The following is a 23,007-nucleotide window of genomic DNA, read 5'->3' on the forward strand; positions in this document are numbered from 1 at the left end:
CTTGCTATCGATTACCACAGGCCTATCGAAAGTGTGACCGTTCGCGAACCATCTGCAGACACGTATTTATTTAGATGTTTTTTAATTAAAAATTGAATTGTGCTCGAACCAGGTAGCGCAGGTAGATAAAACAAAGCGCAGCAGGGCCTCGACATGTTCGCCAATCTGAAGAACAAGCTGATCGAGGAGGTGAAGGCGTCGCCGTCGAAATTCCAGCAGTTTGCGAATGCTGCACAGGTATTTTATAGGGCGGAGGGGCGGGGCGGGTGCCGATGAAAAATGCAAATTAAGCAAAACATACGCACACCGACAGGGATTGGGATTGTTCGTGTGTGGGTTGAGCTGGGAAGGGTTCGGAAATAGTGCAATTGTGTCCCATTTCTGGGGAGGGGGAGGAGGAGAAGGAGACAAGTGAAGTGACCAGCTGCTCTGCTTTTCTAGGCCGCCGTGAGCTCATCGTCGAGCACAACACCCAATTCGGATACGAACACCAGCAACAATGAGAACTTCTTCAGCATCACGGAGGAGGGTGAGTTCGCCGTGAGTCACCTGGAGCTCCCTATCACAACTAACTCTCCCCATCCCCAGACACGCCTCAGAACTCGCCTTATCGCATCCAGAAACTGCCGGCCACAAGTGCAACTTCGCTGCGCGGACGCTCGACCCAATCCCTGAATGGAGCCACCTCCAGGACCCGCAAGCTGTCCAACTCGTCCATGGCCAGCGATGTGTCCTTCCGCCTGCCCACCTACGAAGCACCGGCTGTAAGTCCAGCATGTCCACACCCAAAATACCACTAACTAAATGGATTGACCCAGGTCTACCATCTGCAATCCGATCTGGACGAGACGAGCAGCGAGTTCGACGACTCCGCCTCCACAGCCCGGCTGGATGTGATCACCAAGGACCAGCTGTACGATGCGTACAAGAAGTCCCTGGATCGTTACCACAAGTACCGCTGTCGCTACACGGATCTGGCCAAGAAATACAAGGAACTCGAGCGCGACAGCTCGAAGGCGAGGGTATCTATCTATCTATCTTATCGCACCCTTTGATAAGCATGTTTGTCTAACTTATGTTTCCGATAAAATCGCTTTGCAGTCCGTGCTGGTGGAGACGCAAGACAAGGCGCTGCGCCGGATCAGCGAGCTGAGGGAGCAGTGCACGCTGGAGCAGCAGGCCAAGGCGCATTTGGAGGAGGCATTGCGTGTCGAGATGGACGACATGAGCTGCAAAATGCAGGCGTATCAGACGAAGCTCCAGCTGCTGGGCGAGAATCCGGAGAATATTACGGCGGCTCTGGAGCGAAGCGGGCAGTTGCTGGATTCGGAGCAGCTGATCGACCTGGATGAATCAGCTGGAAAGTCGTCACCTGCTGCAAATGGCTCTGGTTCCGGTGAAGGTGTGCCAAATCTGCAGCTAATACTCAAAGAGCGGGAGCAGCAGCTTAAGGAGATGACGGAAAAGTATGAAGCGCTCCGCAAGCAGGAAGAGGAGAATGTCCTGCTCTTGGCTCAGACTAAACAGGCCATCCACACGGAACTGGAGCACAAGGACACCGAGGTGCGGCAGCTCCAGGAGAAACTCAAGCAGTTGGAGTCCCAGCGAGAGGCCCAGAACAACGAGGCCAGGGAGCAGTTTAAGAAGCTCCAGGCCACGAAGCAGGAGGTGGATGCCAAGCTAATGGCCTCAGAGCACCTGCTTAGTACTCTCAAAGGCAACTTCGCAGCCAAGGAGCAACAGGTTGCCGCCCTTGAAAGTCAACTGACAGCGATCAGAGCGGAAAACGAACAAAAACTCAAGGAATTGCAACAGCAGAACGAAAATCGCAGCAACCAAGAAAGCGACTCAACTGAACAGCTGCAAAAGCTGCACTCAGCCTTAAAAGAAGCCGAAAAGCAGTTACTGGCAAGGGATGAACTTTTGGAATCTCTCAGAAGCGAGCAGACAGCTAAGGAGAAACAGTTGAAGGATCTGGAAGAGCAACTGCTAAAACTTAGGAATGAAAACGAAATGAACTTGGATACAATTCGACACAGCAAAGAAGCCAGCGAGTCTCAAACTAACGAGGCTCTGGATCAGCAAAGGAAACTTCAAGCTGCTTTAGAGGAAGCTAAAACCAAGCTCTTGGGCACAGAAGAATTAGCGAATTCCCTAAAGAGCGACCAAAAAGCCAAGGCAGAGCAGCTGGCAGAGCTAGAGGGCAAACTTAAAACTCTTACCGAAGAAAACGAAATTAATCTGGAAAAATTACGCCAGGTCAACAAAGATCGCGAGAGTGATTCTCAGGCAAAGCTTACTAAACTGCAAGCAGCTAAGGATGAAGCCGAGGCGAAACTTCTGTCCACGGAACTTAGCTTGAATGCTCTCCAGGCCGCTTTTTCGGCCAAGGAGGAGCAAGCTGCTTCCCTGGAGGAAAACCTGAATGCTCTCAAAACCGAAAGCGAGCACAGTTTGCAGGACCTGCGTTTGCACAACGACCAGTTGCTCGAAATCGTGCAGCGTCATCAGCAGAACGACTGGGAAGCCCAACTGGCTCAGGCCAGAGCAGAATTAGCAGAAATTCAATCGCAGCGGGAGCAACATAGTCTTGAGCTGGAGAAAAGCCTGGAAATGGAACGCGAGTCGGTGGCCGCTTTGAGTTCCGAGAAAGTGGCCCTGGAGGAACAGCACAGACTTAAGCTGGAACAGCTGCAGCGCGAGATTCAGATCCTGCAGGATCAGCACGCCAACTCAGAGAGCGAAACTGTGGCTGCTCTGAAAGCTCAGTTGGAGGCACTTAGCCAGGACTTGGCCACCAGTCAGGCCAGTCTCCTAGCCAAGGAAAAGGAACTCAAAGCCAGCGGTAACAAGTTAAACAAGGTAAAAAAGCAACATGAGCAGCATCAGGCCAAGTCCAGCGAACAAACCGCCCGCCTCGAAGCACTGCAAAGTGAATTGGCAGATCGATTGGCCCACTCCCGCCAGGTGGAAACCGAAAAGGAGGAGCTGCAGGCACGGGTCACCGGTATTTTGGAGGAGATCGGCACCATGCAGGTTCAGATGCAACAGGTGCAGGATTCTCACAGCGAACTGGAACGCGAAAAGCGCAAGCTGGAATCCCGCATTGAGTCGCTGCAACAGGAGCAGGTAGACAGCAGTGCCCAGGACGAGCGGACCTCCGCCAAGCTGGAGGAGATCCAGAGCGAAAACACCAAGCTGGCCGAGCGCAACTGTCTGCTGGAGGAGCAGGCCAATCATTTGGAGTCCCAGCTGCAAGCCAAGCAAGACGAGATGGGCAAGATTCAGGTGAAGATGCAACAAGTACTCGACGAGCATTCAAAACTGCAAAATGCCCAGGAGCTAATGGACCACGACCACAGGACGCTCCAAGACAAGTGCGATGCCTACGAAAAGGACAAGCTGCTGACCAAGGACGCGCTGGACTGCCTGCAGGAGGCAAGTGAGGAACTGCAGCGGGTTAAGGGCAACTTAGAGCGGGATCTGGAAGAGCAGCAACAGCAATTGTTGGAGCTGAGAGAGCGTCAGAGGGAGCAGGAGCAGCAGCTGAAAGACCAAGCCGAGCGTTGCGCAGAACTGGAAGCCCAAAACTCCGAGAGTGAGTCTCAATTGCAGGCCACGATCAGCAATCTTCGCGATCAACTTGACGCTTATAAGCAGTCGGAGCAGGGCATTCAGGAGAAAATCCAGGCCACCAGTTCGTCCTATGCCACGCAAATCGAAACCTTGGAGGCTCGCTGGAGTGCCGCCAACGCTGATGTGGAGCGCCTCCACGAAGCCAACGATGCACTGCAGCTGGAGATGGAACAGTTGAAAATCAAGCACAGTCAGGAGCGCGAGGAAGTAAAGGAATCCATAGCCCAGAAAAATCGCCAGGTGGTGGAGCTCCAGGAAGCCATGGCCCTGAGGGATACTCAGCTGAAGGACAAGGAAGATGCCTCCGAGAAGCTGGCCAAATTTGATGAAATTATTATCGAGAACGAGTACTTGAACAAGCACACCAAACAACTGGAGAAGGAATTGGCTGAAGGTGCGGAGCTTAAGGAAAAACTCAAATCTCTGCAATGTGAGCTGTATGTTCTTCAGGAAAAGGCAGAGCAGCATGCTGTCCAGATGTCTGAAAAGGAGACTCAAAGTGCAGCAGCCACCGCAGAGGTTTCTGAACTAAAGAAGGCCATCGAGGAGCAGGCAGTGGAGATAACCCGTCAAAAAGAGCACGCCAGCTTTGTCACCGAGCAGAGTGATGCTGTCCAGAAGGATCTGCTCCAAGCGCAGCAGCAGCTCCATGACAAAGAAATCGAACTAACGAAGGTCCAAGGAGAGCACGCCAGTCTGCAGGTTGAGCTGGAAACCCTCAACGAAGAGGTAGCCAGTCTCCGGGATTGGTCCACACCAGACACCGACGGCTTGCGCAGCCTCAACGAGCGACTGCAGCGGGAACTGGAGGACCTGAAGCACAAGACCGACGGTGCGGAGTCCAATATGCAGCAGGAGATTGAGGAGCTGCAGGCCAACAACGCGCAGATGGCCGAGCGCATCAACGAGCTGGAAACCCTGCGAGCGGGCATCCAGGCCCAGCAGCTCCTCGCCAGCATGGCTCCCAAAAACGTGCAAGATGCAGCTGCTGTTGGGGAGAAGGCTGAGCTGGAGGCCAAGCTTAAGGAGATTATGAACGAGGTGCAGGACGTGACGAATCGGAACCTGTTCCTGGAGCAAAAGTGTGAGAACTACCTGATACTCGAACAGTCCAACGAACGGCTGAAGCTGCAGAATGCGAAGCTGTCGCGGCAACTGGATGAAACACTGGTGAGTTTCTAGCAGCGTTATGTCACTTAATCTCATTGCTAATATCCTATTTTCTCTGCCAGGTATCCATGCAGCATAGCGAGGCTGTTCCGGCTAACACAGAGTTTGAATACTTGCGCAACATCATGTTCCAGGTAAGAAGTTCGATTTCTTAATGTCTGGTTAAGGTTATAGTTTGTTGCCTGTCGAAGAAAGTTAACTTCGGGTAAAGGAAAAATGATTTTCCTCATTTAATAACTGGAAAGTGAAACCTAAACCTATCATGATATTGAGAAACTGATTCTTTTCAAAGCGGAAATTTATCTTCTTATTCTACATTTACCTTTTCAGTACCTGACTGGCAACACGAACAACGAGACACTGGTCAAGGTGATATCGGCGGTGCTCAAATTCTCGCCGCAGCAGGCCCAAGTTGCCCTGGAAAAGGAGCATCAGAGGCGATCGCTGGTAGGACTAACTATATAAAATCCATGTTAGATCACAGGCTCATACAAAACCCTCCCCTTCAGCTCAACAAACTAATCTAGCATGAACTGATGGCTCTCTACGATGGAGACTGGAACTGGGAGCCCTGCCCGGCGACGCTTCTGGACCGCAAATGAAGTCGGAATGATTGGCCCGAGATCACAAGTACCTTATACCTCACCTCCGGCACATGAGAGGTATTTTTCCGGCTGACTCTGCAGTCATTTCCAGTTGTGGAAGCAGTTGATGTGTGTGTTAGCCCCATATTAGGTCAATGTTATTGTACAGTCCACTAATTAACTATAGCTACTTCTGTCTAAATTCATGCTAAGCACTTTTGTACATTTCGATTACGCTTTCCTCAGTTTCCGGCATTCGTTTGCTTGCGATCCATAAACCATATCCCATTTACCCCCACTTAACCACTATCTAACCTAAGTGCAATCTTTTTGTGTATTTTAGTTATAAGTTAAAATTTGTAAAGATCCGCAGCGCAGTTGGCATTTAGTTTAATTCAAATTCTATACAATTACATACATAAATAAATAGTTGCAATTCGTACACGGGAATCTTTAGGCTTTTGAGGTCTTCTTATTGGCCGCCACGTTGCGGAAATGCCTTCGCCGTTCCGCAAAGCAGCGGAGCATGGCCCGCGTCAGCGGATCCAACTGATAGTTGGGCCTGTAGTCCCTCAGCGCATCCAAGGCGTACTTAAATCCGAATCTCTGCAGGCGTAGGCATGCCTGCACTGCCGCCTGCTGAACTCCAGATCGTGGCACTGCCACTAGCAGGCGCTTCAGGAAGCCCACGAAGGCGGACATATCTGTTTCCAGGGGCAGGGGCTTCAGAACCAAGGAGATGCAGTGCAGCAGATGCACCAGCCGGACATCGTACGCCTTGTCCTGGGCAGCGAGATCACAGTAGCTGGTGGCAAGCGGCATGAGGTGTTCCCCCAGCACGTTGTCCAAAACCTTGAGATGAGCAGAACGCCTGCAGAAGAGCGCGAAGGCATAGCCCAGCTCCTCCAGGCGGCCAGCCTTTAGCTTACCCACCAAGTTCTCCAAAACCTGCTGCTTGGTGGGCTCGAAGGGCTGGAAGTGATACTCAAAGCGCAGCTTGGAAAGCAGCACTCGCTCGGCGCCCTCCGGATCCTGCATGTCGTACTGCCGGCTCATCAGTAGATGCTTGATCACGGTGATCAGGGCATCCGAGTTGTCGTACTCCCGCTGTTCGCGGTGTGGGAGCACAGTGGGAAAATGGCGAAGCAGCTCCAAGACCAGTGGCGGCACATCCTGGTCAAAGTGGTACAGAATTTTGGCCAGCAGCAGCCTCGCTGGATTCTGATATCCCCCGGCCGACATGGCCGCCTGTAGGGACACCGCCTTCAAGTAGAGCTTCAGGTATTTCAGAGCCATCTCAACGGCTGGCCGCTCCTTGGTGTTTCGGAACAGACGCTCCTCCAGTTCTGCAAGAAATCTCTGCGAGAAATTAAAATACTGCAGGGCATTTATCAGACGTTCCACTGGATTCCCATCTGTGCCAATCTTGCAGATGACTGTTATCATGGCATTAACAATCACGGCCTCATCTTTTGTCACTTTGTAGATCTCCAAGGCCAGGTCACTGCAGCTGGATTCCAGTTGCATGGTCTCCTGGAGATATTTGCCTATTGAGGCGCAGAGTTGAGGCTGCAATTTCCCCAGTGTTTTCCTTTTTGCCTGGATGAGCTTGCCCACCACTTTGTCCTTTTCAATCACATGTTGCAGAAGCGCTTTCGGTTGGCCATCTTCCTCGCTGCTTGCAGCTTGCTGCAGAGGAATTTCGGTGGGTGGATCGATCAGCTCGTCGGTTGGCTCGGAAACGGGAGAGGCTGGTGACTCCTCGCTGAATGTGTAGGACTGCTTAATGGCCTCTAATTCCAAATGTGCCTTCTTTGCCTTTTGCCCCTCTGGCTCAATTGGTTGTAGATTCTCCGATTCAGTAAATCCTTGCCTAAGCTGGTTCCTAATTTGGTCTACGAGCGAAGAGCGTTTTTCTGGACTGGATTTTTGCTCGTTCAGCAATTGCTTGGCCCTCTGACGAGTCAAACGAACTTCTCCTGAAGGCGAAGGAGTTTTCACCTCGCTTTGGGTTCTTTTCCGTTTAGCTGGTATTGGTGGCTCCTCTGGTAACTTAGGGGAGATTGGTTCGTCGATGACCAGACTTTGCTCATCCTCGGAATCGTCACTTGAGCTTTGAGTCACCTTAGAGCTGGTTTGCTCTTCGAACCTTTGGCTGTCTTTTACTTTAAAAACAGCACCTATGTTTTCCATTACTAAAGGTTGCTTAGTGGTAATTAAATCAGCTGGAGTGACTAAAGGCAGGCTACATGATGCTACGGGAGCCGCACCATCCTTATTTTTATCAATATGATCTTTAAAAGGCTGCTTTTCGGGGCGCGAATCATTTCCAAATGTATGAAAATCTAATGAATTTAATACATCCGTCTGATTTTTGAGGTCTTCCTTCTCTTCCAGCTCGCCTTCTGGCTCAGAGCAATCCTCATCCGAATCAGAATCACTGCCGAACAAGGAAGTATTCATTCGTTTCTTGGAATCTGTTTGGTCAATTAAAGTTTTACATTCCTCTTCACTTTCATACTCCGATTCACTTAATTCAGGATCAACCACACATTCGCTTGTGTCGGATTCCATGTCTGAGCCACTGAGACCACCAAAGAGTGTCGATGAACTTGGTAAAACACCACAATCGTTGTGGTTTAATAAGCTTTCTGACTGTTCGGATAAAATATCATGTAAATCAGAAGGCGCAGCACTTTTCATTGCGCCCTTATTCAGATTTAAGTCACTACTGATCGAGGGTGAATCAGACCTTTCTGCTGAAACATTATCTTGATGGCTCAAAGTAGGTTGAACCTCCTCACAAGAATTTAAATCGAAATATATTCGTTTCTTCGTCGACGTTTCTTTCCTCTCATTTGATTCCACATCGAAATCACTGCCATTCAAGAATGATTGCGACGGAATAGCTTCAATTTGAGCAAAATCGGTTGTGCTCATAATCTCTGAATCGATTTCTGGTTTCTTAAAATAATTTTCTGCCAAATCTTGCGTCGCTTGAGGCAGCAGAGGAAGGTCCATACTAGCTGGTTTTCCTTCATCATCTTTTAAAGACGACTCTTCTTCCCTCTGGACTGCAGTCAAGGGATCTGGATTTATATTTTCTGGCAGCAGGAACTCAGTGTTTTTCGCAGGGCTTTCGATGTCTTCAGAGACCTCGTTCGCCATGATTTTTTCCTTTTCTTCTTTTTTCGCGTTGGATGTCAACTGAAGCAGATATCGTTCTTCCTCATCCAATTCCATATCGAGATTATCACAGTTGGCCATGTTAAAAGTTTTCAAATTGCTTAGAAACTGGATTGCCGTTTCCGGCTTTTGTTCATGATCTACTTCTTCTGGTTCCTTGTCTGTTTCCAGACGTGCTGGCTCCATCTCCAGGCAGTTCCGTTTGGGAATGGGTTTCTGCACTGCAACCGCTTTGCGCTTTTTGGTTTTTCGCTTTCGTTCTCTTGGCTTGGAGGGCAGGCGGATTGGAGTGACGTCTCCCCCGTGGCTGATGTTAGGCGACTCAATGATGGGATCCGTTCCAACATCCATGCATTCTGTGCTGGTGGCGAAATCTAAAAAGAATGTGGACTGAATTAATCCACTTACTGATAAGCTTTCGATGGTTTTACCTCGCTTGCTGCTGCTTCCGCTAGACGACTGCTCAGTCTGGCTCTGCGTGCCCTCATAGAGCTCGTACAGCCAGCTGGTGAAATCCGCCTGGCTCACGCTCGGCGGCGTGGCCAGCGACGGATTGGAGCGCCTCTGCAGCAGGCCGAGGACCATTTGGCCGAAGACCTGCCACAGCTCCTCGAAGGCCTGCGGTGGCAGATTGGCCAGGCAGCTTTGGTTTTGAGGTAGAAAGTTAAGCAGCTCCTTGGCCAGCTCCCGGGATGACCTGGCCTCCTCTTTCACACTGTCCAGCATGGTTCGCGAGGGCGGACGAGAGGCGGACACCTTGATTTGCGTCGGCAGTTCGGACAGAAAGTCAATCTCGCGGTGTATATCACACAGAGTGGTGCAGGTTGCCACACTCGCTGTGGCCGGAAGTTCCTCCAATTCCTGCTGCGGATCGCTTGGTGGACTCATGGGTTCAATTACCACATCAGCCCGCCACGCGAGCATTTCATCAAGAATCTGCCGCACGTTTGGCAGGGGTTTGGGCTCGGGAAAGCAGGTGCCCACATCATGGTGCCGGATGAAAGAGGCTGTTGTGGTGCCCCGTGTGGTGGTGGTGTTCTTGTGCTGCGTGGCCTGGTTGCGAGTCTCTATCAGACCCTCCACCTGCACACCCACTGAAGAAATGGCGGGTTTGGCGTTAACTGGCTCCTTGTCGGTTTGCGTAGACTGGTTGACCACAGACTGATGGCTCTTTCTCTTGTTGCGCGAATTGGGACTCTTCGGCGTGGGAACACTAATGTCCAGCGTCTTGCAGTGCTCTTTTAGCTTCTTCATGATGGTTAAGTCCCGCCGCAGGAGGCCACAGTCGTCACCCAGGCGCTGGGAAAGCTGCATGAGTATGGACAACACATCTTTGGCATCCACAGGCAGTCCTCTGACCTGCAGCTCATCCTGCAGATTCTCGCAGCTCTGAACCTGGACATCCAGCTCCTTCTCCAGCTCCTCACATCGCAATCGAATCTGCCTGGAGCTCTTCTCCAGCTCGATCCGTTGCTGCTTCTCCTTCTGGTACAGATCGGTCACCTCCTGGGCGGTGCGCTGCAGGTCCGCCAGTTGCTTGTTCTGCGCCTGGAGCTGTTTCACCTGCCGGACCAGCTCGTCGTTCTGGGCTATCCGCTCGGCCAGCCGGCTTCGCTTGGCCCGCACATCCTGGTTGATCCTGGGCAGCGGAACCTGCTTGTAGGGCAGCACTAGGCCATCTTGGAGCGGCGGTGAGGAGCCCAGCAGCTGGTCAATATTGAAGTCAGAGAACTCGGCCAAGTCCATTCTACCACCGACTTGTTGTTGCTGGATTTCACGTGGTCGCGATTTCAAGCGCCCCTGTCGATTTCAGATGGTGCCGAAAGCAATGCAAGAGTTTACGTTCCTACACATTCTGTACCTATTGTAGTTCCTAGGTAATGTTTAGCTCGAGTTCCAACTGATTTAATACACAAAACAGGAACTAAAACAAAAATCCGCGTTTTTCTGCAGCCGGTCACCAAAACATTTCCCTGAGCGATAGCCCGATTATCGATAAGCTATCGGTAAATTTTACTGCCACTCTGATGGGTCGTTTCCACTGGCGTGACTAGGACCCGTTCGCAGTGAAGTTTAACTTTAAGTTAAACGCATTTCAGTAAAATTCCTCGAATGTTTCTATGAAGCAACCTTTATACATAAAGTAATTAAGTTTGAGCCTACTTAATCCTCAAACAAATGCTTAATCTTAATATTTATTGTAGTGACACAGCAGAACAGTAAGACCGTATTTGGCCAGGTTGTTTTAGGAAATTTATTTAATAAAAGCCCATCTAACCTCGAATCAAATCATTTATTCGCCGATTTCACGTTAGATCCAACACAAACCGCTCTGAAATGTTGATGCAACAATTAAGACTAATTTAGTGGCCCTCTAGTGGTGCTCGGCATGCTCCTTGGCCTGGGACTCGGCCCATGCCTTCTTGTTTTCGGGCGAGTTGGCTGAAATGGGCGAAGGTACGGCATTAGCAAGGATGGAGATTGGTTAACCGACATTAAACGCACCCAATTTGCTGATCTTGTAGAACACGGGCACGCAGGCCACGGCCGCAATGAAGTAGTAGCGCCAGATCCACTGGTTCTTGATGTAGTGCTTGATGGGGAATTGGGCTATCTTCGCCGAGAAGGTGTACGGATAGCGCATGGGGCGTCCGGCGGGTTTCTCAGCAGCAGCTTTGTCGGCCATGGTAGTCGGTGATTTCGGAGCTGTGGCGGATCGGTGCAAAGGATTTCAATTTATGCAAAAATTATGTAATTTTCAGCAGCGGCAGGCGAACGTACGTACCTCACAAATAAAAGACAGCTATGGGAATGCCAACTTGTGGCGTTCAAGAAGCACTAAAAATGACAGTGGAATTCGGCCCTCTGGCAACGCCAGCCATGTGTTTACCACTGCCTATCGGAACAGTTATCGATTCACTTGCAGCACTATCAGCTGGTAGACTTTTTGCCATCGTGAGCAAAAGTTTCAATTTATTTTAACAATTAAAAACAGTAAGGTAGGTGTGCGTTCATTGCAAAAATAGTTTACTAATTTCCCGCAACTTAATGCTTACCGGAATCCGAAAGGTTCGGCCTGGAACTTAAGAGCCCCGCCAGAGGCGCCTTAAACTTTAACCTTTCGCATCCTTATTCCACTGAATTTGCCCTTTTCTCTCTTTTCAAGCTTGCAAAATGGTTTTAACTAGCGAACAGGTGCCACAGGTAGCTAGCCTCACTCACTTGAGTGAAAATCACGTATAAAGCCATATTAAAAGTACCGAAAAATTTATTTTTGATTTTGCATGTCTTCCGACTTGTTTCTACATTGGATCTTTGTAGTTTAAGGCTCTTTTAAGCTCTTAAATCAAGAACTAACGATTTTTTCCCACCCCCAGGCTGACGTCCAGACTTTGAAGAGCAAACACAAGAAGCAAAGGCAACGCAATCGACCGCGCAACAAACGAAATCGCCTGGAAGATAACCATCTAACGACTCCAGAGACCTCAGCCACCGATTCTGCCAGTGCAATGCCAGGAACTCAGGATGCAGTGGCCTCGGAGAAGACGCGGGACCAAGTAATGGCCGAGAGGGAGGCCAAAAAGCTGGCCAAGCAGGCCAAGAAACAGAATAAGGCTCCGACTCCTGCCTTTCCCGCTGCTTCCGCTACTCCGGCCACCAAAATCATCACCGAGGTGGAGCAGACGACCATCACCACCAAGCTGACTACAACCACCACAACCAAAGCCCAGGAGAAAGTAGATTCACTCACTCCAAAGACAGCTCCGCCTGCGGTGGTAAATGGCAAGGATGCGGAGGCGGGTGAAAAGTCGAGGGAGCAGATCAAGGCAGATCGCGAAGCCAAGAAGGCGGCCAAAAAAGCTGGCAAGGGCGCAGGAGCCAAAGTGGAGGCCACCACCCAACAGTTGACTGATCTAAAAGTTTCGGATAAAGCTCCAGCTCCAGCTAAAATTGCTCCTCCAGCCACAGAAAATGATCAGGAAAAGGTGGGAGCCCTTTAAGCTTTACATTCCCACTAGTCTGACATCTTCTCTATTTCACAGAAAAAGCCAGCACTCAGCAAGGCAGAAAGACGCGCCATTCAAGAAGCCCAACGAGCAGCCAAGGCCCAAGGACAGGCTAAAAAACCGCAGCCCGCTGGCCAGGCACCTCCTCCCTCCGCTGCCCCGAAGGAGCCTAAGCGGGAGAGCGTCTCCCCCACAAAAGCGGCCACAAGCAGCTCTCCCAGCAAGTGTCCAGCAAGCACTCCAAGCGGAGATTGCCGGGTAAAGCTGTTCAACCACCTGGTGTGCGCCAAGGAAGATAGCCATTTCATCAACGATCCGCTCGTGCATCCGAGCATAGCGCGACTGGGTGTCCAGTATGCCAAGCGCACGGTGGTGGGGTCCAACGCGCGATGCATCGCCTTCCTGCACGCCCTGCGCCAGGTGGTGCACGATTTCGAGACGCCCGCCAAGAAGGAGTTCGGTCGCAGCTTAGACGCTGCTGTGAAACACCACGTAGACCACCTGCACAAGTGCCGACCGCTGGCCGTGTCCGTGTCCAATGCCTACAAACAGTTTAAGAACCAACTAACACAGCTACCAGCAGATATTCCAGAGACGGAGGTAGGTTTGTCACAACAAATGAAATGAGTCCCTATTTAATTAATTATTTCAACAGCTTAAGGAACTCCTCGGCCACTTTATCGATACTTATATTGAAAACCAAATCGGCAAGGCAGCCCAAGCAATCAGCGGCTTCCTGCAGGAGAAAATCACCGATGGCGATGTGCTGCTGACCTTTGCCTGCTCCTCGCTGATCCAGTTCATCTGCGAGGAGGCCAAGCGGCGCAAGGTGGCCTTCCGGGTGATTGTGGTCGATTCCCGGCCCGGATGCGAAGGTCAGGAGATGCTGCGCCGACTGCACGCCTATGGAATCCCATGCACCTACGTGCTGATCAATGCCGTGGGCTATGTGATGGCGGAAGCCACCAAGGTTCTGTTGGGAGCGCACGCCCTGCTGGCCAACGGCTATGTGATGGCGCGCACAGGAACCGCCCAGGTGGCCCTGGTGGCCAATGCCCACAATGTGCCAGTGCTCGTGTGCTGCGAGACGCACAAGTTCAGCGAGCGCTTCCAGACTGACGCCATCGTCTACAACGAGTTGAGCGATCCCAACCAACTGGTGCGCGGCGACAAGTGCCAGTTGAACAACTGGAAGGCCAAGGGCAAGCTGATGCCCCTCAACCTCAACTACGACATTACTCCGCCGGAGCTGGTGAGTGCGGTGGTCACCGAAGTGGCCATCCTGCCATGCACCAGTGTCCCGGTCATTCTGCGCATCAAGCCCGACATTGGCTACTAAATCCGACTTCTTCGATCGCTTCACTCGCAGTTGTTGAATAAATAAGTTTTATTACACTTTGATCAAATCGATAAACAAGTTTGCATAGTTTTCATACTTTACGGGTGTCTGTTGCAAGTTAATGCTAGTGGAATATACTTCGTGCCGGGGACCGCTTCTTTAATGGAGGGCTAAGCCCCAAGTGTCTGTACATACTTATTCCCGCGATTTCTTGGGAAACTATAGATCTCTTCAGCGGTCCCCTTTCAATCTACAAAGTAGCTTTGACATGTTTTTACATTTATAATTTGCTTTTAATTGTACTTGCTCTTGTGTGGGGGTGATTGGCAAATTAGTCGCTCTAAATTCTAACAACAAAATACAGATTTGTGCCCGACTTATAGACTAGGACGATGCCTGGAAGCCAATCGCTAGTGGATTGTTTTGGTTTTACTTTTATGATATCCATTTGCAACAACTTGAATGAGCTTCTACAAGCAGCTACGGCTACAAATGCAACAATAAATACACACAATATAATTAATAGAGTTTCCATTCAAATCGCACACGTTCCCTGCTGCCCTCATCCATTAACAATATCCCTTTCTTGATCCTACGGACTTTGCTTTTGCATCTGCCGAAAGCAGCCGCGGCACACGGGCACCGGCTTTCCACTGTCGTGCCCTGGCAGAGCCACATTCTTGTCTATGCAGCGCTCGCAGAAGATGTCCCCGCAGCGCCAACAGTGTGTCTGTAGAGGATTAAGAATGTTACATCATTTTGTTGTAGATCAGAGCTGTCCGATGCACCCACCTTTTTGCTGAACTGATCGAAGGGCGTGGAGCAGGAGCAGGTGGTCACGTTGCGCATGGGCTTCCAGTCCACGGCCACGGAGTTGATTTCCTCGGGCAAGGCCTGCGGCGGACTGGATTGTTCAGCATTCAGGGAGAGATTGGCAAAGGACATGTTGCTGGCCTTCAGCGGGTGATCGTCATCGGCAGCCGACAGTTCGCTTAGCTTCTTGTCATAGTTGTATCTGCAGGGGATGAAGGATTTTATTAGTATATATAAAGGATCATCATTTCTTTCTTACTTGTTATCATTTATTTCGTTGCTGGAGACCTCCTTGCTAGCCTTTGCCGTGGTGCTGGTGGCGTCCTGCAGTTTCTTGGCCGACTTGGAGATGTAGTTCTTGAAGCTGGCTATGCGCTTGGTCAGGTGCTGCACGTGGTCCTCCAGCGAGTTGCAGTGCTCCTTGCTGTCGAGCAGCAGGTCGCCCAGAGGCTCCCGCGGATGGATGCCGCTCTCGAAGCGACTGTACATGCCGCGCCAGAACCTGTCAGGAAGAGCACAAATTACTCAAAGCTTATGCGACCCAAAGCAAGCCCTACTTGATGCACTGCGGTGCCAGGTTGGCCTTAATGGTGTCGTCCACATTGGGCTTGTACAGCGGGTTGATGTACTCGTTCAGGTGGTTGGCCATGAAGCCCCAAAGCGAGAAAGTGCGCTCGGCCAGCTTCAAGTCCAGGCGGTCCTTCTCGCAGTTGCCCACAAAGGTGCCGAATTGACAGGAGTGCACATGGTCGTGCAGGATCAGCAGGAAACGCTCGTTGAACTCAAAGGACTCGCTGCGCTGCGACATCAGCTGCCATGTGCAGTCCAGGAACTGTGTGAAGATCGGCGACACCTCGCGGGCATCCGTCTGGATGTGGCCGCAGCGCTCGCTGAACTTGTGCCCGAAGGCCAGCCAGTCCTTCTCGATCAGCGCCTGGAAGCCCTTGATGGTGCGGTAGTAGGGGTTCAGCATGAGCTGGGCCAGCGAGCAGACCTGGGCAGTGCGGTCCCAGCCGTCGGAGCAGTGGACCACCACCGAGACGCCCTTGTCCAAGGCGTTGGCGATGAAGCTGCATGGTTAGAAGGGGAAATGTGGCTTTAATTCGATTCTCAAACTGAGGCAGCCAACCATTTTCTGGTTTGCTGAGTACATATTCATTTTCCTCACCTCGAGGTGTCCAATATGGAGCGAATGTGCTTCAGCCAGCCGGATGACTCCAGGGCATTTAGGAAGGCGCTCATCGTGGGCGACTTCTGTTCGCAGGCCTCCAGCACTTTCTGAAGACTGGCGCGCTGGACGTGGATGTTCTCGATGCCGAGGAAGTGGAACTTGATGTTCTCGTAGAAGGCCTCGTTCTCGTATCCCTTGCCGGCGGCTCTGTTGGCCATCGCATTAATCTGCAGACAGCATAAATGGATTATTTGCATGTGCCAGCGGCCCCCGGGGGCCTCCGCTGTCACTCACCCGTGGTCGTGTGTCCACCACATACATGTAGTCCGTGTTGGGGTTCGTCTTGCGAATGGCCTCCAGCATTTGCTCATCCTCCAGACAGCGGGCACTGAATCCGGACAGCGGCTGGCTGCAGCGGCAGATGGAGGCCTAAATGAGAGGTTATAAAGGTTCTACATAGTTTATTTAAGCAAAGTGAGCCCTACCTTGTTGTTGTGCAGATAGGTGAGTGCCGGCAGTCGCCCCTTGGAGCGGAAGCGCGAGCTGCTGATGAGCATCAGCGTGGTGGCCTCCTTGGGCACGTAAATCTGACGCGGATAGGTGTCGCACAGCTCGTACTTCTCGTTCATCGTGCACAGGGTCCAGGCCTCGTTGGGCACCAGCATGTGCTTGAACTCGGCCTCGAGCTTGAAGTAGTCCCAGCCGGCGTTCTTGGGGAAGTCATCCTTGTTCGGCTGGTAGTTGAAGCAGTACAGTTTGTTGATGGACACTGCCCGCGGGAAATGAGTGTGGTTTTATGAGTGTGCAACCAGATTTGGCTTGGTTTGTAAATTCCTACCCGGCTGGAAGAGCTTCAGCAGCGAGGTGTAGACGTCGTGGCACTCGGAGTCCTTGGGAATGACGAATGTGACCGACAGGAAGGTCTTGCAGCGGATGAGCAGCGGCGATCCCGTCGTGCTCAAAGGAAGCTTCTCAATACTGGCCACGTGCATGTGGAGGATCTGAAAAGGAAGGCCAATTAAAATATGAATCTTGTCATTCATTTTAGGCAACAGAAATAAGGAAGTCTTAGATAGATTATGGATTATAGATAAATTGTGGATTTCTTTATATGGAAGCATAACCATGGTTTACTTCAACATTATTCAATGGTTAAAATAGATTCGAAATAGATAAAAAAAATTAATTTATCTAGTTTTCTGTGTGGGAATCTAATAATGTAAAGTAATAAATAGGACAAGTAAACCGTGGATTATTTTTGCAGCTACTCAGTTGATTGCTTCTTATGAGTAGTTCTCCATTGTGAGCGGAGCAGTCAGGAACTCAGCTTATGACCGTGACTTCGCCCAAGGCTTCGAGCTCTTATGCAACGCTCGAGAAACCCCAACCGAACTCTACTTACTCCCCCTTTTGGACACCCAGTACGTGCCTGGAACTGCTGCCAGAACTGCTTTCGCCACTAAATAATTGATGCGCCCCAGAGGCGGGCAGTAAAAAAGCAGAGCAAGTCAGGGCGGTGGGCTAAGAAGGGGGAAGCAGCTGGATTATGAGGAACTAATTTTCAATGGCACTGAAAATCGATATCTCGCCGCCTTCCTCCTCTATTTCGCTCTGCTCCTAAGTGTTTTTACTTTTAATTAACCACTTTAAGAGGTGCCCGCAATGGCGACTCATCCGGAATCGAGGTGGCTCCCCTGGATGCCAGGCTGCTGGGCCACTTGTGGCACTCGGATCCGCCAACTTGCACTGGGGAGTGCATAATTAATACAATTTGGCGGGGCAATTAAAATGCAATGCCTGCCTGGTTCCGGGCAATACCAAAAACCGCGTTACGTATACGCAGTGTGTAACTCACACGAATGGCATAATTAAACGCATTTAGTGGCACTTACATGCGCTGGGATTTGAGCAGTAAGCACGGCGATGTGTCAAAGGATATGAGCTGGATTTCAGCGCCAAGCCAGGGCCGCTCATTGTCACATTATCCTTTCAATTTCGCGAAGAATAATCGCCCTAAGCTGCAGCAGCTTTCCTAGCCCGGAATTCAAACAGTTTTGCAGCTGCAACTGGGAAGCATGCTCGCCCGTGTTGGCTGTGCAATTAATGTACACAAAAGCTGGACGAATCCAATTTGTATGGGTGCAATGGGGCGTATACGCAACACGCTGGTGCAAACATGCCTTTGTGTGCGCCGGATTGCAGAAGGCGAATTAAATTCCTCGGGTAAACAGGCGAAACTTGAAGCGGGTGCTGGCAACACGCCGGGAACTTGTTAAAAGAACTTTTCCGCACTCATCCCAGGCATCAGCAGCGGAAATGCAGCGGACCTCAGTCTTCAGATGGGGCTCTAAACTTTCTGACAGCTGCGAGGTCGGTGCTTAGCCCAAAAGAAACCCATTTGAGCACGTTCGCCAGAAGGAGACTTATTTGCGAGCACAAAGGTGACTCACTAAAACGTTTTGTGGGCCACGCAAATAAACATTCGCCACTCTAACTGGGAAAGTTCTTGGCTGAACAATGAGGTCTTCTTCAGTTTCAGTTGGATCGTTCCACATTGATGATGTCATTACGCAGGGCGAGTGGTAGGGGCCGACTTACCCAGGTCTCCTTGTTGCTGTCGGGCTCCACGAAAATCAGATGGGTGGCCGTCAGATAGAGGGTGCCCACCGTGGGATTTTTGGTATTGTAGCGATCTATCATCCGCACATTTTCCACCTGCACAAACAGAAGAGAGAGGGAGAATAGTAGTTACAATTTGGTTTGAACATTCCATTTTCCACTTTCACTCTAACATTATTCAGTAGTAATAATAAGAATAAAATTTATCCAATTTACTTTTACATTTCCCTTCTGTGTAGGTGTCTTTTGTTCAAGCTTTTACATTTTTCACTTTCACTCTTGCAAAGATGGGTGGTGCTATTTAATTAACAGAGTAAACTGCTAAGATTCGGATTAATTTCCCGGCTACTCAGATGATTGCTTTGTATCATCCCTACGTTTTCCACCTGCACAAACAGAACAGAGCGGGAGAAAAATGGTTACAATTTGGTTTAAATTCCTGCTGCCTTACTTCAGCTTTGCCCGCTGACGTCAATGGAACCCATATAGTTTGGCGAAAACCCACTCGTATGCTCACATTGCATTCGATAAAAAATAAACTGCATTGACGCGAAGAAGAAGGAAAGTTTTTCAATCAACTTTCAGCGAATCCCCGGCTGCTGCGCAATAAACAAGTCATCAAGCGTTCATCAAAGCCCGGGATAGGTTAACTTTAAATAAGTATGGCCCATTGCGGTTAGTTGGTAGTCAGCCATTAAATAAATCCGTCGGCCGGCCAGCACACTTATTCCTTTGATGGTCCTTCGAGACCGGTGGCCCACCCATCCCATCCTGCATCGTCAGTTCCCCGCTTCCGTTTGGCCTGCGGCTGCTTTTTTATTGCCCAGAAGGCCTACGTATTCCGTGTCCCGAGAGCTGCTCGTCATCGGACTAATTTCCTTTCATGTCACTTGGGCGGGGGCCTTTGTTTGAGCCGGGTCCATTGTCGGGATAGATAAGGTTAGTTAATTGCCTGATTTAGCCGGTGGGAGTTCATTACTCTCGCCCAGCGGGCAGACAATTCAATTTGACATGCAAATTACAGCTGCTTTGATACAAAGGGAGGCATTCGAGAGAGGTCAAGGCATACATCCTTTGAGCTTTTGAGGAAGTTTCATTGGGCAACCAACGGTAGCTTAATGATGCCGAAATATCATTTCTATCTCCATAAAGATATGTCTCTTAAGTTAAGCAAGTTATCATTTTCATTGTATAAAAAGGCTGTTTAAAATCCCTCTTTCAAATATATATTCGATTGAATGGATGTGGACGATTAAATTGGCTTAACGAACACTAGAACTCCCAACATTTAGATCTGCGAGTGCATATACGTGTGTTAAACTTGATTTATTATAATTAGATTGTATGTGGCGTAGCTAAAGTACGGGCATTAGCTCGCTGGCTACGTGTCGTATACTTAATTTATTAAAATATGGTTTAAATTAATCTGAATACGCCCACCATACAATGTTAAGCATAATATTGACCTACGGAGCATTAATTTCGGTGGCCTTCGGGAATGTTCAAATATATCTAAACAATATTAAATTGACAACAATATAAAATATTTGCCATATCGGTGGTTCACAGAAATATTCTCCGGCGAAATTCAAGGGAACTGTACGTAAACATGGAAATAAGATTCCTCCGAATTTCATTTGAAGAGAAATTACTTTTGTATTCTTGGGTAGTTTCTAGACTAGTTGACACAACTAAACTTGTTGATGTTTTGGCCTAAACTATTACCTTAAACCAATGAAAGACAATTAAAATCGTAGCAGATGGTATTAAACTATATATATATTTTGACTAAATGTATATAATAAACCCTAAATAATAAAAAACCGTAATACTTTTTTTCTTAGCTTATAGCATTAGCTTTGTAACTGAAATACTTCTAGTATAGAATTATTAACTAACTTGAATAGTTTCCTGAAGGAAACTTGCTAAGCTCTTTGCACTACGTCGCGGTACGAATCTTTGTTACTGAAATAGTTCCAGCATTGATAAACAAGTTCCTACCACTAAGCTTGTTAATCGGTTTCCCCAAATCAATCCCCTAAATCAATTTGTACGACGTTGATACTGAGTAGCAGACCCAGCCTTGGCAGTTGGCGACTGCAGTTCACGGTGGCGAATACTTGATGCACGAGCACCATTTGCCACCCGGCGGCAGTGGCAGTGGCACCTGCGACTTTGATGGAAAGCCATCCCATTAATTGCCCGAGCTCCGGACTCGAGTGTCCTGCTGACAATGCAACAATCTGTCAGGCCTTGTGGGTGGCCAAAGGGAGTGATTGGATTGCGGACTGTGGTGACGCACATGGCGCCCGGATGCAGCCTGGAAGGCAGTGGCAAAGACTTGCTCCTCCACGTACATGACCCAAATAGGAAATGCTTTCGGGGGAGGCAGCACTTTTGGGGCTCCCGAACATATTGGCGATTTGCATATTTCCCAGCCACTAGCCGGTGGCAATGCGTAAAACGGAAAATTAGTAGGATTTTCCCCCACGTGATTTGCATAAGGGAGGCGAGAGATACCTTCTTGAGCACACTGTTGCCGTTGTAGAAGACCGGGGCCTCGTTGAACTCCTCCTCGATCCAGGAGACCACCTTCTCGGAGACGAAGGGCGGCACGGGCACGCCCCACAGCCTCTTATTTCCGTCCGGCGGCTCCTCCGTCTCCGGCGAGATGTTGTCGAAGCTCAGGCGGAGGGCGGAGGTGGGGGACAGCTGGCGCTCGATCTCGTTGAACTTGTTCATGAATCGGGTGAAGTCCATTGCTGGCTCGCTGGTTTATTGATTTTGAATCAGCAGCACCACAACAGCAAATCAAATGGAACTTGCCAAGTGTGGGTGGAATAACTTGGGACTTTCACTTTTCGCCCGCCACACAAACACGTAACTCGCAATATACACTGTAAGTGCTGCGCCTTTTTGGGGTTTTCCCAAACGAATGTGTGTGTGGCTTTCCGATGGAAAAGCGCGAACTGCTCCCGCCGAGCGTTGGAACAGGACTCAAATGGATGCGAGAAGTGCGCGCGCTTAAAAGCAGGCTATGCCTTCGTGTTGGGGAAATTCTAGAAAGGGAAATTCTCTCTTTTGGGACGAGCAATCACCATTTAAATACCCTTCAAGGAGTGGGGCGCCATTAACTGATTACTTAAGTAAACAGAAAGGTCTGTACTGTTAAATACTTAAAATATGCTAGATAGCGTATTTTTTAAATAGTTAATATACCAAAATGAATATAAATCCAAATTAATATTAAATTTAAAAAATGGTAGAGGGCTCAAAATAGAAAAAAAGCATTAAACCTTAACTAACCTGATATTAAATTTGTATGAAACAACTTTTAAAACTAAAGTACACTTATGTGTATGTTTTTAGTCGTTTCTTTAACATATATTTAATATATTTTTAAAGTGGAAATTCATTTTAATTCCATTACATTGCTAACTTTTTCATACCCAAAGTTGATATAAATTTCCACAAATATTTTATGTTATTTATAAATGATAGTTTAAAAAGAAATACTTTTATATTGAGCTGGTCAGGACTTGAAATGCGAAAATGAATGCTTGGATTTTGTTTAATATTTTAAAATTAAATTAGTCACAACCATTTTGAAGGTAATTGCTAACAATAAGAAATTTGAAAAAAGATAACAATCCACCCAGTTTTTAGAGTCATATTGCGGTGATGTGCGAGGCATTGCCGACCCCAAGACGAATCTAGTTAAATAGGCCATGTCAAAGGGCAGGGAGGAGTCCTCAGGACGGATGGGATGCTGAGCTTCCCGCAGATTTGGATGAACACTTTTCACGGTTAAAAATGGCCCTCGCAGTGCGCCTGTGTGGGTGTAACTTTGATTTAATTTACTGGAAAGAGAGCGGGGTCAGAACCTATTTACTTTCGCATTCTGTGCGCATGTTTTGGTTCCATATCAGAGGATGCGAATCGGGAACGGGAAGGGGACTGGGATGGTTCTTCAGGAGGTAGGGCTCCCCGGGAGGCACTACACATGTACGTGGGCGGAGTAGCCGGTGGCTTTCCCACGGCCCAGGTGAAGCACCCAGCCCATCGATTTTCGAACGGCCAGCCCCCAGATCGGATGACTCACAATCCTTTCACGGCATCCCAGCCAGGTGCACCGCGAACGGTGGCCGTGTAATGACCCTGACTGCATCCAACCCTATCGCATTGATTAAGTTGATAACTAACCTTGGCGAGCTTTATTTCGTCCATTGTTTACGTTTTGATTGGGTTTTCCTGTTGCTGGACCTGTAACACTTGTCTCAACCACTCTGCACTGGCTTGCCAACCGGTCAGCAAGCTCCCTCGAAAGAGCCTCGTTGATTTGGCTGAAATACACTTGTGGTGCCTATTTTATTTGCATTTTCTATAATTATTCCGGAATAATAATAATTCTGCGGAGCGATAGTCCGAACTAGGGGTGTGTTTGGGTCGATAGTAACCACCCCCGAAGTTATCGCTTTTCGA

General features: G+C 49.3%; 5 protein-coding genes and 1 long non-coding RNA gene across 8 annotated transcripts; 2 read left to right on the forward strand and 4 right to left on the reverse strand.

Annotated features, from left to right (window-relative positions):
• The first annotated feature begins 32 nt into the window (after nt 1-32).
• LOC108022476 (interaptin) lies at nt 33-5,840 on the forward strand. Its single transcript, XM_017091427.3, has 8 exons — nt 33-237; nt 442-529; nt 589-764; nt 819-1,022; nt 1,102-4,806; nt 4,869-4,940; nt 5,137-5,253; nt 5,316-5,840. The coding sequence occupies exons 1-8, from the start codon at nt 154-156 to the stop codon at nt 5,331-5,333; spliced, it is 4,464 nt and encodes a 1,487-aa protein (XP_016946916.1). The 5' UTR covers nt 33-153; the 3' UTR covers nt 5,334-5,840.
• On the reverse strand, nt 5,766-10,553 carry LOC108022477 (little elongation complex subunit 1). Its single transcript, XM_017091428.3, has 2 exons — nt 9,008-10,553; nt 5,766-8,950 (listed from the first exon to the last, which is right to left on the reverse strand). Exons 1-2 carry the CDS (start codon nt 10,320-10,322, stop codon nt 5,844-5,846), a joined length of 4,422 nt encoding a protein of 1,473 aa, XP_016946917.1. The 5' UTR covers nt 10,323-10,553; the 3' UTR covers nt 5,766-5,843.
• Nucleotides 10,554-10,854: 301 nt separating this feature from the next.
• On the reverse strand, nt 10,855-11,491 carry LOC108022600 (uncharacterized). Its single transcript, XM_017091634.3, has 3 exons — nt 11,362-11,491; nt 11,082-11,282; nt 10,855-11,018 (listed from the first exon to the last, which is right to left on the reverse strand). The coding sequence occupies exons 2-3, from the start codon at nt 11,260-11,262 to the stop codon at nt 10,951-10,953; spliced, it is 249 nt and encodes an 82-aa protein (XP_016947123.1). The 5' UTR covers nt 11,263-11,282; nt 11,362-11,491; the 3' UTR covers nt 10,855-10,950.
• On the forward strand, nt 11,484-14,000 carry LOC108022598 (translation initiation factor eIF-2B subunit delta). 2 transcript variants are annotated; one of them, XM_017091632.3, is made up of 5 exons: nt 11,496-11,575; nt 11,743-11,780; nt 11,954-12,562; nt 12,620-13,183; nt 13,239-14,000. In XM_017091632.3, exons 2-5 carry the CDS (start codon nt 11,751-11,753, stop codon nt 13,920-13,922), a joined length of 1,887 nt encoding a protein of 628 aa, XP_016947121.1. In that variant the 5' UTR covers nt 11,496-11,575; nt 11,743-11,750; the 3' UTR covers nt 13,923-14,000. The 2 variants fall into 2 exon arrangements, with proteins under 2 accessions (XP_016947122.1, XP_016947121.1); XM_017091633.3 differs by lacking the exon at nt 11,743-11,780 and having other exon boundaries at nt 11,484-11,575.
• Nucleotides 13,953-22,962, reverse strand: LOC108022597 (myotubularin-related protein 6). 2 transcript variants are annotated; one of them, XM_017091631.3, is made up of 10 exons: nt 22,729-22,962; nt 18,505-18,621; nt 16,745-16,907; nt 16,392-16,675; nt 16,201-16,335; nt 15,904-16,133; nt 15,293-15,805; nt 14,995-15,237; nt 14,715-14,937; nt 13,953-14,652 (listed from the first exon to the last, which is right to left on the reverse strand). In XM_017091631.3, the coding sequence occupies exons 1-10, from the start codon at nt 22,750-22,752 to the stop codon at nt 14,515-14,517; spliced, it is 2,070 nt and encodes a 689-aa protein (XP_016947120.1). In that variant the 5' UTR covers nt 22,753-22,962; the 3' UTR covers nt 13,953-14,514. The 2 variants fall into 2 exon arrangements, with proteins under 2 accessions (XP_016947120.1, XP_016947119.1); XM_017091630.3 differs by lacking the exon at nt 22,729-22,962 and adding an exon at nt 21,046-21,497.
• On the reverse strand, nt 22,081-22,712 carry LOC127010958 (uncharacterized). The gene is made up of 2 exons (XR_007763929.1): nt 22,418-22,712; nt 22,081-22,356 (listed from the first exon to the last, which is right to left on the reverse strand). It is a non-coding gene; the product is annotated as an uncharacterized LOC127010958 (long non-coding RNA).
• Nucleotides 22,963-23,007: the final 45 nt, after the last annotated feature.

This window comes from Drosophila biarmipes, chromosome 2R (assembly GCF_025231255.1).
Source record: "Drosophila biarmipes strain raj3 chromosome 2R, RU_DBia_V1.1, whole genome shotgun sequence".
NCBI lineage: Eukaryota > Metazoa > Arthropoda > Insecta > Diptera > Drosophilidae > Drosophila > Drosophila biarmipes.